This window comes from Papaver somniferum, chromosome 5, assembly GCF_003573695.1.
Source record: "Papaver somniferum cultivar HN1 chromosome 5, ASM357369v1, whole genome shotgun sequence".
NCBI lineage: Eukaryota > Viridiplantae > Streptophyta > Magnoliopsida > Ranunculales > Papaveraceae > Papaver > Papaver somniferum.
Window position 1 is genome coordinate 171,565,454 of NC_039362.1, and position 16,761 is coordinate 171,582,214.

Here is a 16,761-nt window from a genome sequence, read left to right on the forward strand (position 1 = left end):
TTTATTCGGTTCTTAAATTGCCAGGGCATCTGCAACACCAAATTGATTGGAGGATGAACGTGTCTGCTTATTGCATGAGGTACTCATCTGTCCTTGGACATTTCGTTAGTGCGTAAACAAATTCATACGCACTAACGAAACTTTTGTATAATACATTTTCTCAATTTCTCTACTTTTGTATAAGAAACTTTCCAACTTAATTTCTGGGCTTCTGTTTGTAATAAATTCATTCCACGAATTAAGCTGAACTTTTTGTGAATGACTGAGTAAGTAGTTTAATCAATTATGCTATGTCGTAAATTTCTGATTATAAATTGTGTTCACTGATTATACTCTATTGTAAATCTCTCTTATCTATTCTTTTCTTTTTTATCGATTTTCTGTGACGGAAGTTGTTAAGGCATATACAGCTGAGAAAATTCAATGAAAGCAGGAGATTTGGATCAAGTTAGGTTCATTGCTAAGAAGCAGCTCCATAACTTTAGTTATTTTCCTTTAGGTATTCCTCCATATTTAGTCCCTTACTCTAATGAGTTCTTTTCATATAATTTGAACAAGATACAGTAGGTTAGTTATATTATGGAAACAAGCTGAAGGAAAACATATAAAAAGTTGGTTAGTTAGTCTTTTTAACGTAATTACTACATCACTGCTCTCTAAATTATGAGATAACTAAAGGTACCCATAATCCAGATTATGTTTGCATTTTGTTCTCTTGATTCGTGTCATTACTTAATTTGGTTTGGTTTTGGTGTGCAGCAAAATTCAGTTGGTCAACTAAATGAATTGTGTTGTTATCATTGAATTTTAGTCACCATTCCGCTTCTATGTCATACTGTGGTTATGTGCAACTATAACCGTATTTTTGTTGTGCAACAAAATTCAATGGTTTAACTGGATGGTACGAAAGCAGCAAAGCCCGTGGGTTGGAAAGTAAAGTGGATTCGACACTCAATAGATCTAAAATGCTCAAGATTGAGACCAGGTTGGTGAACTATACGACCTTTTAATATATAGTAATAGAATATATTACTCTTTTTTTTTGTAATTCATGTTAAGTATGAGGATAGTGTAAAGTTAATAACGTGATATCAAAATTTTCCCGGTGCTTTTGTTTAGTCATAAAGATGACGGAGAAGTTAGCTAGATGCATTTTTATCATCTCATTATGTTTTATTAAGATCTCAGCAGGGAGAATCCACTATCAGTTTGTGATACAGTTATAGCCCTGTTCTAATTAGTATTTATTTGTTGTTGCTCATTTAGACTGATTTCTGTTTAAGTTGCACGCAAATGATTTTTCATGGTTCAATCAATGGGTCCAGTTGAAGATGCAATTGGCTTATAGATCTCCTGAAGTGCAATTGCGCCCAAATGTATTTTTTTTTTCTTTTGGTTGTTCGATAGCTCTTTTTGTCAATTACCTATTTCTAACGGTAATTTCAGTCTTCCTTTGGCTTCTTTGATTTGGCTCAACCTCTGTATCTAATAGTTGTTCCGAGACTTTATGTTATTAGTTGACGTGTCGGCCTGTGTTGCGGCTACGAGTTAACATATGCAGCACAAAGGGAAAGATGCCGAGCATAGCTGAATTTAGTTGGTATTATCTGTTTAATCTTTGCTGCCCCAATAGGCCCGAGTGATTAGACATATATATACCAACTAAATTCAGTTATACAACTTGACAAGTATTTTCCTGTCCGCAACTACACAACCATTCAAGGCATCTACTCATCGGTGGAAACTACACAGCTGAACTTCGCTTTGTATGTTACGCAAAAAAAAAAATTCAGAGAATATTGGTAGGTATGACATACTGCATTTTATTGCGAAATAAGTGTTTGTATGTGGGATGAATTTTCATCAGCAATATTGGGTATTATATATTTTTTTGTAATCATTAGTTGTTTGCTTCAATCTACGGAAATTTAATTCATTCCCACAGTGATTCAGTAGTTTTATTTGTCGATGTAAAACTAAGGGTTAGCCAGTGTAGATTTGAAGTTAATGAAAAGGAAGCTTAAGAATCGTGCATGTGTGTTTCCTGTGTATTTCCATTTTTTTGTATGCACTTGTGAGTTAAGGTTTTGGCTTTAAACTTATTGAATTGGCTTTTGTAGTTCTTAGGGACGCCCCAAGGGTGTTGCTCCTCAGAGTCGATGTGTGTTTAGGTAACGATTATCACCTGAAGTAATGTTAGGTAAATTGGCAAAGGTTAGGTATCAATTCTGTCAATACCAAAAATAGTATTGCTAATATGGTTTGTTAATATATGAGAGTGACTCACACCCATATGGGATATCCCTGAAGTAATTTTAGGTAACGATTCTGTGCCAGAGAGTGATAAACCTTTGCAGCAGTATATGCATTGACATAGACCTGAAGTGCAGTGAAGTACTGTGTGAGATAGAAGATGATTCATCCCTGCTCTTGGGAAAGGTTTTGATCTCTTGCTATGTGTTGTAGCTCAACAACATAATGTTTCTGTGCTTAGTATGTGTAGTATTGTGTCACAGTGCTTTTGAAATTAGGTAAATTAGGAGTTGTTACCAACTTTGCTGCATTTTATTGGCAGGATTGTACACAAACTCGCTTCGCTCTGTTATTCTACATTTTCTTTGGAATAAAATTGTTGTTATGAAAGATCAAACTTTCATTAAAGGTTATCAGTACTCTCTATGAATTAGTGCAATTGTGAACCATTTTCCAGGAAACTTCGGCTAACACTCGGGATGGTAATCTAGCCAAGTGTGGAATTTCTAAAAATTATAGAGATGAGAAATAAATACAGTGTGTTTGTGCTCAAGTTGGTTTATGTTTTATAACTTTTTATCTTTAACAGTAAACAATGGGTTAGATGTCTTATAACTTTTTATCTTTAACAGTAAACAATGGGTTAATTCAAACGGATATACAATAGCAAGCCAAGGGGTATTCTGAGCAGTCCGGGTGTAGTTCTCCGAGTAGGTCGTCTGCAGTTCTCCAAGAAGTTCAGGTACTTATACTAAATTTCTTAACTTAATGTCTTCTCTGCGTTTTGTGCACCAAACGAACTGCTATATTCATTACAGGCAACTACATTGAGGACTTGCAGTCTTGCATACATTTACGCTAATCAGAAGTTATGTTTTGGTCTCAATGATGATTGTCGAGAAGCTTTAGTTCTTAACTTCATAGTCCATTTAATGCTTCTTCGAATTGCGGATATGCAGGAGACCTTGAAATGTAATTGTGCTCAAGATGCCTATTTTCATAGAACTTGAAATGAGTTGGAATCCTTGGCTAAATTTGAAAAACAGATTCTCATGCACGGCAACATTGCACTCTAATGTCTGTGGTTTTTGGCTTCCTCTGTGAATTCACACTGCCATATGGTACTTGCATGTTTTTGGTACAAATTAATTCATTTTGGTTATGTCAGGTTATTGCCACTGATAATCATATACACTGTATGCACAGTCGAACATGTTATTCATTTAGAAAGGGGAGTTGTATACTAGCTGTTTGTTTGGGCTTTTTTAATAATTGTTTCCCGAGTTATTATTAGTTCTATTTTTGTTGGCAAATTATGCTTGCCTTTACGGTAATGTAATTTTATGAGTTGCTCTATCTTTTGCACCTCAGCTGTCAGACACGTCCTTCTTCGAGAGGTCAATTTCCTCTGTTGTTGTTCACACTAATTTTCCTTGCACTTTGCGAAGCTTTTATCAGCTTGATTTGAATGATAGTTGTGGTTTTCTTTACTGTTGAATGTCAAGGGTGCAAATGAGAAAATTTTATTGGTAAATGGGTAATTTTTGTCTAAATACTTCATTGATGTTAACACCTTAGAGATCTGATGCCCTGAATAAATCCTCTTTTCTTTTTTGCTATTGTTTTCCCGCACAATTGCCTCCAGAAACGTCAGTATCGAGTGTGTGCATCAACTGAACCAAACTTAGCATCTGAAATTGCAAACAAAGTTGATTAACAAAGTTGATTTAATAATTGTATGTTAACAGGATTTTTTTTTTTTTATCTCCCTTGGTATTTGGATGATCCTCATCAACTGCCACATATAAAAACGACTAATTGACTTGGTTTTATTGCTTTGCAGGAACATCAAGCTTCTTCTCAGGAATTTCGTATTTATTTGGAATGGATTTTTCTTCATCATCTCATTTCTAAGATAAAACTTCTGAGTTTCTTATTAAGTCAATGATGTTTCTCTTTCCGATGTCCACGGGAAAATTAACGTGTCCATCTTCTCGAAGGACAGCTATCAGACTGAGGTAGTGCGTCGTTGCCAGGGCATTGGAAATGATGCAATTGGTAGGCATGAAAATAGTGATGGCAGACTTATATAGTTTACACTCCGTTTGGTAAACTGTATAACAATTATTTTTGGGATTAAATCTGATCGTTTGTCTGTATTGTGCATGCACTTAATTAGCAAATTGGACTTACTTATTTCCTATTTCACATATCTAATGTGCTCAATGGTTGAAGCAGGTGAACTAACCCGATTCCAAAATGATGTTTTTCAACCAAGGACTAATTTGTGGAAGGCCTGGCAACATATGTTTTGCATAGCCTTTGTTTTGGACGTTGTCTTACCGAGTTTGTACTCTGTTGTATGAAGGTAATCTGACATCTTTGATAAGCAAATATCTCTCAATATCTAAGGGGTTGCTTTTACAAGTATGGTTGATGGGTTTAGTTAACTTAGATCCATCAACAGATGTTTTTTCTTTTGCATCTTTTAGATATGGGAAACCTGTTTTTCCTTAAAAAATTTGTCCTTATCGCAATTTCATTGCAGATTGTGAACCCAGGACCATATTTGCTAAATGGATTGCCAAGTGTTCAGATCCATTGGTTAATATATAAGTTTTAATTTTGATTAAAGTCGTAACGATTTTTTTTTTCCATGAACATTCTATAATATAATAATCCAAGTGAATGTGATCGTTGTACCACACCTCCTTCAGTTTCCACGTGTTTCCACTTGCCATCTTAGCTCAGCTGGAAGAGCGCATCGGTTTGAACCATGTGGTGGTGGGTTCAATTCCTGCAGATGGCGCAGGGTCTCTAATGATTACACATGTTTAGATAATCTAACTTGGTTCTATCTGCAGTACCCAATCTTATTACTCATCACACTTTTACTGAAGTGGACTTCAATGGAGATTAACAGGTTCATAGATAGCTGTCTCTGAAGATCAGTAGGTAGTTCTATTCCTTTTTATCAAGCAGCTTCTATTTTACTTACAATTTAATGTTCATTTTGTCTATGAAATTTCACGGGTGCTTATATTTTAGAGGTAATCAAATGTTTATATTTTTTTCCTTCACAGGTATAAATATTGATGGTGACTTCTCAGAAACCGTGGGGAGGGTAGTCAGGAACCTATACTACCAACAGTTAATTTGGACTCCCACCCGGTCTACGATACTATCCTCCTATTTAGTGGTTAACTAAATTTCTCCCTGTAATGATATCCCTATGTGACTTTACTAATGCAGGAATTGAACATGTTACCGCAGGTGGGTTTGAAATCTTCACCCAGAATAGTCGCTACCACTTATGAGATTCTTGATCGGTTTATGGGTAGTGCAAATCACAGATTTAGTGAGATAAATGGCCACGGAATACATAAAAATCACAGGTTTATGGGTAGTGCGAATCACAGATTCAGTGATATAAAATACATAAAAATCACAGGTTCAAGGATAGTCAGCTCATTGTATGTAAAAATCACAGGCTCAGTGATCTCAACCGTCGTCATGTTTATATGTTTACTGATGTTTTTCATCATCAGTTATGGTTAGATTTGGTTCAAATTCTCTTGGAACGGATTGATATCTTGGACTTCTATTTTAAAGATGTTCATGGGTTCTGTGTTTTTCTTTGTCTATTTGGGTTTTACATTGTTTTGATTTGTTTATTTACTAAAAAGCGAAGTGGTCTGAAAACAGTCTTTGAAGCGATTTTTAAAGTTGTTAGGTTTGTGTTATAATATTTAATATCTAATGTTTTTGGTAAATGGAGTAGATTTGTGCATGTAATGTTCAGGACCAAGGTAAATTATAATCCAACTTCGTTTTGCTCTTTCTACTATTATTGAATTATATTTTTGTTGTCTTCTCATGCCATAATTTTTGTAACGTGTTCTCGAATTATTAATTTATCTTATTAATCTGAACTTTTCTTTTTTCTTTATTTTACGGGAAATTATATATATGGATATTCCTATTATCCAATATCAGTTGCGTTTTCTTTATCTATTTTATATGTAGAATTCTTTTTCACCAAGTGTTTAAAATGAGATGTCAGTACTGTTATGTAGAGGCCTAAATCAGTGTTACACCACTGTATTGTTATTTGTTAAATTTCAGAATTGCTACCACCTGTATTCACTTCGGTAATTTTCTTTCCAACATGATATTTGCGTTGCTCGAAATGAGGATTTATATTGTTCAACTGTCTAGATATATAGTTTTGAGCGCTGATGACACATTAAGATGGAATATGAAATATTGCAAGCAGTCACATAGGTGATAGGTGTACCGTAAACTATTTGGAAAAGAGCCCACAAGTGTGAAGCAAACTTTGAATTGAATCGCTATTAAAGGGTTGATCTTTGTGACAATCCAAGTGTCAAACGTTCACAGAAAAACCAGTTTTCAAGAAAAAGATATCCCTGTTTTAAGAATTTGATCATCTAACAAGTAATTATTATTAATGAAGAATAGACACCCAACATATTTGTTTTTACGGGAACCAAACATCAATTTGAGTTTCTTATTGGAAAATATTTAAATGTCAAAAGCCAAAATAAAAAATAAAGGACTGATGTAAAAATCTAAGGTTTCAATAAGTTACACAATTCCAATGCTTTATGCAATGATGGGTTTCGAACAAGTGTTTCTAACCGTTGGAGGCGGCATAGAGAGATTTCTGAAGTGACCTATAGACAATTAAGGAGACTTTTGAAAAAGGTCTATCAATGGAACGTAAACCAAATGTCAGGTTTACAACTCGATCAATTTTTAAGAAAAGAGAGAAATAACATGATCAACAACTTTACGAGAGTCAAAAGAGATAGCCTCATGTATTTTTCTTCTTAAAACATTTTTAATATGCGATTAATATTTAGTCAATTGTTCATATATATTAAAGATAAATGATTGGGAGGCAAATAATTTTATGCAAACTAATCTAAATAAGTTAATGATTGGTTTAGCTATAACTATTTATTTTAAATCATGTATTAGTTTCTACATTAAGATCAATTATTGTTTTAAATATTTTTTAAGTTTCAATGTGTTAGTTAGGTTGTTGTTCTAGCAACTCTTACTGGGTAATATATCTCATGTCGAGGGTAATAGGTATGCACTGATCAAAGTCGTGGTTGTAGTTTTCAGTGAATTAGCTAGCTTTATTTCAAAAAGAACAAGAATATTTTCTTTAGTGTTTTTAAGCACTAAAGAAAATATTAGTGCAGGAAAGAACAACGAATGCAAATCAGGTGGTCAATTTTTTAGCAAGTGTACTAATTCTCCAACGATGAAAACACCTCCAATACGCATCGCAAGACACTCCACGAATGTCGTTCCTATTGTGGGGGTACTTTACAAGTTAATTTTTCTTACTCTCTCCCATTGTGTTTGTGTAGTATCCTTTATGGACAGGCTATCAATATTAGCTGCATAAAGGTACTGAGTTTGATAAGATGGCTCAACTATTAATTTTTTTATTATAAGATCAATTAAAACGACAACCAGATTTGTGAGTATAATGCTTTCCTTAATTGGATGTATTAATCAGGGGGAAGTGACGGCATCCTTAACTTAACTCTACTTTTTGGATGCAAGACTGTTGAAGTTTTTTTTATCAATTCTGGGCATGTATCATCAATGTTATATATTGATGCTCCAAGTATCCATATAGCATGTAGAAGTAGCCAGTGTCATCAATTACCTACCACTTGAGAGTAACTCACTGTGGCATTGCTTATGTTTCCAACGTCTAAGCATGCTGATACGAAAGATTGTTCTTTGTTAATTTAATTTCTCTAAATATCTGAGTACTTATTTTGCAGACAAGTTAAAGTTCACAGCAGGGGTATTGCTTGGCGAGTTTCAAAGTACTGTGACTTCGTTTGCAACACTGAAACTTTAATTGCAAATTTGGTGAAACTGCAATAGGATGACTTGCTCCTGTTGATTCTGACAACCCTGATAATCCAAAGGTATGAGCTTAATCTTTCATATTTTACCCTCGCTGTTGAGAAGTCATGCATAATGGTCAGATGCGTTGACTTTAGACTATTAGGATGTAACAAAGATTGGTATCAACGCAAAGTTCTCCCTTAAATGTTATTCTTTATGCTCACAAGCAGGTAAATTGCAGCTTCCTGGCCAAATGACTGGTGGTCAGATAGGAAATTAGGCTGTAGCTTTCTTTAAATGTTCACACTATATTTTTTGTGGTTTAATATGGATGTGTTTGGTGGTTGTGTCTTCACTGGATCATAAGAAGGGTAAAGTAATAGTGTTGGCAAGAGAAAATATCGTAATCTTAAACGACAAATCAATACGTGTATATATTTTTGTCGTGTTCAGAATAAATGGGTTCCAGGTGACAAGCTTCGATTTTGAGTGAAGGAGCAACAACCAAAGAACATGGTTGAATAATGTCATCACGACATGTTCCTTGTTCACTGCAAACCCTTAAGTGCCTGCATTACAAAATAAAACAACATACCCAAAAGGTGTAGATTCATTTCCCATTGAACTTATATAATACATCATTACTCAGTTCAATTATGTTTTCATTTGCTATCTTACTTGCATATATAATCTTAGGAACGATGTTTTAACTTTGGAGATGGATTTTAGAGAGGTTTGATGTAGAGTCATATAGTATATGGCAGTATTGATGTTGTGCATGAGACAGTTCACCTGGATTTTTGAGGTAAGGTTTCAAGTCAAAATGATCAATATATGCAGACAATTAGAGTACGCGTCTGTGTACATAATTGCCTACTTCCGTTAATTGCTACGTGCGGTCATTGCTTTCTCGAAATTGCTGGGGAATAATTAACATATCTGTGGATATGAAATGCATGGTTCTTGATAAAATGTTGTTGTATGGATATCTCTTTGAAAAACTATTAGGAATTCTGCAAAAGAAAGCGGCAAACGTGTGTGTCCAATGATATATTTTCTTGCCTTTGGAGCATCATACATTTATGATAGAGTGCATTTAGAGTAGAATGTCTATGAACAATAGGATCAAAATATGTTGGCCCCAACTATTTATAGGTTTGGATCAATAAATGACTTGGTTAACTATTTTAAACTATCATCTCATAATAGTAGACATTAGTTCTAAAATATGACCATCAAGCAATTTATTTTTTATATGTTGATACAGTTTTCTACGGTACTAGGGTTTCATTTTTCTATATTTTTTAAGGATGCTAAAAATCTCCTTATTATAGCGCATGCTTCTGTTAAGGCACTCAATGGTGACATCAGATGTTTTGATTCTTCAAGACAAGGCTGAAAATCTGGAAAGGTAAGGGTTTTTTAATAAATATTTGGCAATGTGAACTGATAACTTTAACACTACAGTATAGAACTCGGATCTTCTATTAGCGTACATGAAGGATGGTGTGACGTACAATCTCTTATTGATATTACCTCGTACTATTAAATCTTTTAGACAAACAGATGCAAGTGTAGTTGCTATCTTAGTTCAAACGCTAGAGCACATGGTTTTTATCATGAAGTTGCGGGTTCGACTCCTACAGATGGCATAGTTATTTGAATAAGCCAAAACTCAAAACCTTCTATGCTTCCGGTACTAGTGTGTAGGTATATATAGACATAAAATGTATCAGATTGTAAGTCTCTTTGGAGGCTTCTTTTTTTCAAACTCCAAGACCCAATATCATTGTTCATATTTAGCATATGTTGCGATCTCGCGCAAGAAAAAGGGTAAAATTTTGATATGTGCTTTCTCATCAAGTTTGTTTTAGTCTTTGAGCCAAATCAGTGCTTACCCTCTTCTGTTAATAAGTTTATTAATCTTTGGTGGTATAAATTGTATGATAGACTGCGTAAAAGGATATTCAGTTTAGTCATTAACTCCTTCCAGGTACTTATATTTTCAGCGACGACATTGGAATTTTGTTGAAACTTTAGTCGATAATTCCAGCTAAAGTTGTTGATTAGGAAAATATTGATATTTATCTCAAGAGTGATAACATAATATATTGATTTCGGTGAATAACCTTTTAAAGAATTTTTCGAGTAACTATTTACCACATGAATTTTTGAATTTTATTAAATTTCGATGATTAAAATCAAGTTATAGGGTCAGTATTTTCGGGTACAAAACTGGCTTACAAGACACAAATATACTTACAATTTTTTTGAGTTAGTAGCTAAAATATTAACGTTCAATACCAACCAGGCACACTAAATCCAAAATACGTAGAAAATACAAAAACATATTAAACAATCTACACAGATTCATAAAACTAGACGGTTTCCAAATTTGGTCATAATTCGGTATATACTCACTTACGAATCACAAGTCAGTATAAAAAATAGTTTTATAAACCAACAAAATAACAAGGTTTGTTGTTACATAAACCCGGAAATAACATAGTTTTCGTACTACGACACATAAGATATGATTTTAGAGGACAATAGAAAGAAAAAAAATATCCCTCCGCAACAAGATAGTTTAAATTTCATATCAAAATAGTTCAATCAATGAAGAACATATTGTTATAATGTTAGGTACGGCACAACAACAAAAAAACCTACAGATGACACCCTTATTTCCTTAGCAAAAAATCTATGGATTCCAAAATAAAATAAAATGAGTTGGAACGGCATATGCATGGAGAACAATATCAATATGAAATCACTTTTTCAAAGTATTATCCGAATTGAGTTTTATGACATGTATTTTATGAAATACATGTGAACATCATGGGAGTCTAAGTAACCAAATTGCTTACTTATATTTTAAAAGTGTTTAGATACATTGATTATGATGTAGTCTGTTTTAATGTATGTAAATTGAAAACTATCACGGGAGGTTGAGCCGGGGTCGTAAAACCCCGGTGATACCTAGTATAATAATATTAAATTATTAATTTGAATTTCACGTATGTATACACGTGTACTTAAAAATATATTATCAATTTAGGGATTTACTTATATGGCACATTGTTCGTAAATTTTGGGTATGATTTTTTTTTTTTTTTGCGTAGGACTTGGGTTTGAATTTTTCTCCTCTGTTAGAGTCTTCTCATCAACGATCAAATTTTCCTTATTCGAGTTGGGTGCATTTGGTTCAAAACAGCAAATCTATTCGGTTGTATTTCATGGAAGAAAGCAGAAAATTGTTTGGAGAGAAAAAACCGTATGTGAAAGTTACTATGGGTCACGAGATAACCCGAATTACCAAAATCATTTTAAAATAATGTCAACCGTCAAGATATCTCGATCAAACGATTACCATTGGCCTGTTAAAACTTGTCACCGTTGGCCCTGTCAATGGATCGCCCCTCAATACACTCAGTATTAGTTGATGGAGTATCTACCGCTGTATCTAGTCATGATTGCTCGGTTCGGTTCAGATTTCATGCTCTCGTTTCAGATATCCACACGACACAAAAGGCAGGCAACATTGAGGTTTAATTTGTAGGTTTGATTTAGATGAAGAATGTTATTGAATCGGTGAGTGAGTCAGTAACTGATTCATTTCCTGATTTTGTTTGATTTTAAATTTTTTATTCGAAATGCATGTATGTTTTGATTGAGGTATTTAGCTAGGGTTAGTTGAATGTTCCATCTGCTGAATCGATAAGAAAATTCTGTGAGGATAGTCATGGAATCGGAGAGTTGACCCAGGTACCGATTCTTATGGAGTGTGCAAGTTCATCTCCTCCTAGTATGCGTTGAAACTCAGGGTTTTAGGTTTAGGTGGTGGTGGGATGTCATGCTATCGGTTCCTATGTGGATTTACATGGGAAAATAAGTTGGATGGCATGAAGTTCCTAATTGGATTGGTGAAATGAGTCGATGGGAAAACTTTAGTCACTGAGTTAGCTTGTCATGTTCTTAGGTGACCCAGACTTCAGTCCCTAGGCCCACGCACTGTGAGCTTGGGCGTGGAGGGTTTGGAGCTGTTAACAAGACTGTCCTCCCGGATGGACGCCCAGTTGCCATCGAGAAGCTAACTGATTCCATCCTCGTGCAGTCCCAAGAAGATTTTGAGAGGGGAAGATGGGAAAAATCCGTCATGAAAATCTTGTGGCACTTGAAGGGTATTACTGGACTCCCTCGTTGCAACTCGTCTGTATAAGCAGCTTCGCAAAGGACCAGGAGGAAACATTCTGTTGTGCAAGACAGGTTCAGCATAATTCTTGGGACAGCAAAGAGTTTAACACATTTGCACCAGCTGGACGCAATCCACTACATTGTGGAATCTAGTAACGTTCCAATGTGGTCAGGGAGGGCATATGGAATATATGGAGGATGATGTGGTGGTGCTCTGTGATATGGTCAAGGGTGCATTAGAACAAGGTAAGGTAGAGTAATGTGTTGACACGAGGTTAAATGGGAAATTCCTGGCAGAGGAGGCTATCCCTGTGATGAAATTAGGTCTCATATGTACATTCAGGTACCAAATAGGCTTCACTATCAGCTTTTACTCCGGTGCTGCAGAACACAAGCTTCAGATCGTTTACAGGAAATATAAAAGTCCTGAACTTAATACTGTTGCATTTCTTTGTTTTGCATTTTGGTTTAGGGGTTCTGATCTCCCCCAACTCTGTACCGCTCCCATTAAATAATTTTCACGGAACTAATGTAGAAGAAATTAGAGTAGGCGGACTTGAAAGGAAAATGAAAGCAAGAAAGTAATACAAATACAAGGGGTCACTTTTATACATTTGCATCATCTCCTAATCACACTACATTTACGAACACCTACAGTAAATGTTCACCTAATCAGTCTCCAGTCACCACAATCTGAATGCCATCCGTAAGAAAGGTTCTATTAATGTAGAAGATTAGCAAACTAGGTTGTTTCTCTTGGTATTTGCTGATCAGAATGATGAAAAATCATACCACAACTGTTGCTGAGGGCGGGTTGGATTGTACCCAGTTCCAGTTCGGCCTTAACTGCAACATTTTGGCTGTTCACGGTAACTAGGTCAGTGGAGACTTCTGATGCTGAAAAACAGCAACATGCCAGACATTCTCCCATATGCTTCTGCCACCACCTATTATTTGTGGCAAAAATCTGGTAAGGTACATAAGAAAAAGACAACAATGGTCACAAAATATAAAGACATCATTTAGGGTAATAAATACATACCGACATCATACACGCCTCATCTGGTTTGGTTCCATCACTGCAAAACATTAAACATTATTCTGTTACAGGCTGCGAGAGCAAATTCTGACATTCCCCACTCAAGTGCATCCCTTAGAACTTTAGATGTTGGTAATAAATGACAAACTTACATGAGAGAACCGTAAACAAATACCTGAGCACACAATTGCAATTATCGCGAATCTGTGGGAGGATGTTGAAATGAGGTCAAGGTTGGAATTGAAATATTCAAATCTGGCAGACTAGACGGTTGAACCGTTGGAACAAGACTAGGTTCAGTATTGCTGCCCTCAATAGATCCAAGTGGTCTAATCTCTTCTGCAGGGACAACACATTTCACAACGCCCAATGACCTAGGGGACAATGTACTTAATGTGCTGTCCCAGCTTCTTTTTATCTGTTTTTTAGGGGTAACCTTTTCAAGGGTTTTAGTGAAACTTTTGAGGAGATCATCTTTTCCGGGAGCATCAGGAATAGAGATGAATTGATCGGTTCCCTGATCAGTGCCACCCTCGCTGTCTTGACACTCTTCTTTACATAAGAGCAGCTCATTTTTAAGAGGACTTGCTTTATCATTAGGAACTTCCAAGCCAGCTGTTGTTGTATCATCAGCAGATTTTCGAGGACTTTCATGAGAAGTATGTGATGACATCTTGGAATTCACTTGTGTAACTTCTTCTGTTGAAGGAGAACCCTGTTGGCAAGATGTTTTTCTTGGAGGAGATCCCTGGGCACTCTACAGTTAACAGATGGAAATCAAGAACACGCACACTAAAAAAATATTAAAATGCTTAGCCATATTAAATACAATTATGAAGACCCAATCAGGAGCAAGTACCTTAGATGCACAAGGAAGATCAGTGGGACACGGCTTCCAGTGATCTTCAGTCCTCTCAGATGGATGCGGCTGTGAGCCGACCTCAACAGTGAAATTTCTGTCATCTTGTGAGCAACCTTTAACCTCAGAATCAAGGACCACAGAGGTGGCTATATTGGCCTCACAGACGGAGGCATTAGATTGTTCCTCTAAAACTTCTTTATCTAAAACTAGGTTGGGCTCACTGCAACAGATAACAGTAGAGGAACCAATCAACCAGACAGAAGAACGAAACTTAAACAATGCTTAAGTAAGTAAATCAACCAAGATAGAAGAACAAAACTTAAACCAGAAGTTGATCGACATACCTTATTGCTGCAGACTCGACACACACATCTTGTACACCATTAGAACATGGGTTAGAAAACATTTCCTCCTCATGCTGATCACCTGCAGCAACATCCCTTGTCGGTCCTTCACCATCTCCATTTTGAGCATCGTCTAGGTCCAATACGGAAGTATTTTCATTCTCAAACATCCTATCGTTTTCATAAGTCATCCATTTAGCTCCTGTACAACGATTAGTACTTTCATCAAAATCTTCTTTTGGATGCCCAACTCTATGACTTTGTACCATGTCACAAGTTCTCATATCAGAAATATGTATAGAAAGCTTACCACTCTTAGAAAATAAGTTGTCAATAGTCTCATTTCCTTTTCCCTCTTCGTCAATAGTCTCTGTCTTCATGGGTTGAGAAAAAGTACCTTTCCGCTTCCTCTTTCGCCCTCTCGAACATAACCTTTACATAACCGAAAACAAACAAAAAATCAAACACAAACAAATACCTACAACCAAAATACAAAAACAAAAAATCGAATTATAATAGTTATAAGAGAGACAAAGTTTCAGGCACCTTTCTTCAAATGCAGCGACAATATCTAAACATTCTTGTAGATTCTCAATAGGTTCCCATGTATTATGCGACTCCGGCCAACCAAGCCTGATACAAGTACAAAAATCCCATAATTTGGATAACTAAAAACAACAGCATCAAAGAAAATAAACAGAAAGAAAATTGTTGTCGGCTACATACCATTTTATAAGATATTGTGTTTGCCCCTTTATGTTCCCAACCAACCATGGAGAAATTCAACATCAGTTAAAAATCTTAATTAGAGTTTAAACAAAACGAAAAGAGATAGTACTTGGATTGTTACCTTGGAAACCCTTTTCCTTCTCACATCTTCGACTTCATACAAACCTTGCTGTACTGCTTCCTTTTCTGACCTAATTGCTTCCTTTTCTGACCTAATTGCTTCCTTTTCTAACCGAATTGCTTCCTTTTCTAAGCTAATTGCTTCCCTTTCTAACCTAATTGAGTCCCTTTCTAACCTAATTGATTCCTTTTCAAGCCTGATTTCTTCTTTATCTAACCTAATTAATTCTTTCTCCATCCTAATTGCTTCTTTCTCTTCGGAATCCTCATCTCCACCACTACAAGTGGAGTGCAGCACCCTGTTACTTCTAGTGGCAAATGTATCCATCTCCTGCTGTTGTTTTGGATTCACAACAGCAACAAAACCAAATCAATCCAAATCCAAATGCAAATATCAAAATTGTAGTGAATTTTGTATAATTAACAAGATCTCTTGTCGTCATTCAATAAGAAATTATCATTTGCAAATTTGATATCAAAAGAGAAATTAAACCTAAAAAAAAAAAACCAAAGCAATAAATTGAATTAAGCCATAACATCATCAGGGATTAGGGTTCTTACTTTTCACTGCTCCATCTGAGAATTTCAACGATAATTCTTCTTCTTATATCATAGTTTTGCTATACAGAGGAGGAAGATTTTTTGTTGGGAGCAGAGGGATGAGATGAGATGAGATCGATGAAGAAGATTTTGGATGTGGGCCCACTGAAGTATGGTTTCTCAGTGGATATTTTCAACTTGTTTCTGGATCCTTTAGGTCCAACTTGCCAGATTGGCAAGTCATTAATTTTGCTGGTTTGCTGTCAATCGTGGCAAAGACTGTCCCGCCGTGATAAAAATCAAGCCGCTACAAGCCGGTTGATCCAACCGTTATTCTGCTGCCGACCTAGCAGCCAGTGCGAATTCGTGCACACTCTTTAACGAGTGTATATTTCACATTTTAATCTCTATCCTTGATTTAAATTAGAGAGTTATGTAATGAGGGCCGCGATTCTAAACATGTAGGGTGATGGGGCCATCCATTAAATAATCAACCAATCAGAAAAATATGTGAAAGATACACTAGTTAGAGGAGTGTGAACAAATTTGGACTCACTAGCAGCATGTTTGTTTGCATCTGACTTGGCGTTTGGAACTGAACCTATCCGTGACTCGACGCGAGTGTGATGCCAAACCGTTTGTAGGGGCGAAACTACCCTTGGACAAAGGCTTGTTTAAGCCAACCCCAACGATACAAAAAAACATTTTTTTCATAGTGTCTTTTGAGTTGGGCCACAACACATTTATAAATTTTACCCTTAAGCCAGCCCAAAAAAAAG

General features: G+C 35.7%; 1 protein-coding gene, 1 long non-coding RNA gene and 1 other non-coding gene across 4 annotated transcripts; 2 read left to right on the plus strand and 1 right to left on the minus strand.

Annotated features, from left to right (window-relative positions):
• Window positions 1–1,445: 1,445 nt before the first annotated feature.
• Window positions 1,446–5,886, plus strand: LOC113278134. Its single transcript, XR_003325310.1, has 4 exons — window positions 1,446–1,806; window positions 2,886–2,995; window positions 4,097–5,208; window positions 5,337–5,886. It is a non-coding gene; the product is annotated as an uncharacterized LOC113278134 (long non-coding RNA).
• Window positions 3,757–3,847, plus strand: LOC113285010. The gene has a single exon (XR_003328526.1). It is a non-coding gene; the product is annotated as a small nucleolar RNA Z101 (small nucleolar RNA).
• A 6,994-nt stretch (window positions 5,887–12,880) lies between the features above and the next one.
• Window positions 12,881–16,181, minus strand: LOC113283648. Of its 2 annotated transcripts, none has more exons than XM_026532980.1 (10): window positions 16,004–16,181; window positions 15,444–15,776; window positions 15,320–15,345; window positions 15,140–15,226; window positions 14,904–15,025; window positions 14,594–14,795; window positions 14,247–14,469; window positions 13,563–14,144; window positions 13,391–13,427; window positions 12,881–13,295 (listed from the first exon to the last, which is right to left on the minus strand). In XM_026532980.1, the coding sequence occupies exons 2-8, from the start codon at window positions 15,768–15,770 to the stop codon at window positions 13,581–13,583; spliced, it is 1,551 nt and encodes a 516-aa protein (XP_026388765.1). In that variant the 5' UTR covers window positions 15,771–15,776; window positions 16,004–16,181; the 3' UTR covers window positions 12,881–13,295; window positions 13,391–13,427; window positions 13,563–13,580. The 2 variants fall into 2 exon arrangements, with proteins under 2 accessions (XP_026388765.1, XP_026388766.1); XM_026532981.1 differs by having other exon boundaries at window positions 15,444–15,773; window positions 16,004–16,162.
• Between the last annotated feature and the right edge of the window lie 580 nt (window positions 16,182–16,761).

What these genes read in the sequence shown, in the direction of transcription:
- LOC113283648 (XM_026532980.1), bottom strand. Translation starts at nt 15,770, where the DNA reads ATGGATACATTTGCCACTAGAAGTAACAGGGTGCTGCACTCCACTTGT. An exon ending in GAAGGAAAAGGGTTTCCAAG is followed by an intron (nt 15,346 to 15,443) that starts GTAACAATCCAA and finishes GGGAACATAAAG; the next exon opens with GGGCAAACACAATATCTTAT. An exon ending in GTCGAGTCTGCAGCAATAAG is followed by an intron (nt 14,470 to 14,593) that starts GTATGTCGATCA and finishes TATCTGTTGCAG; the next exon opens with TGAGCCCAACCTAGTTTTAG.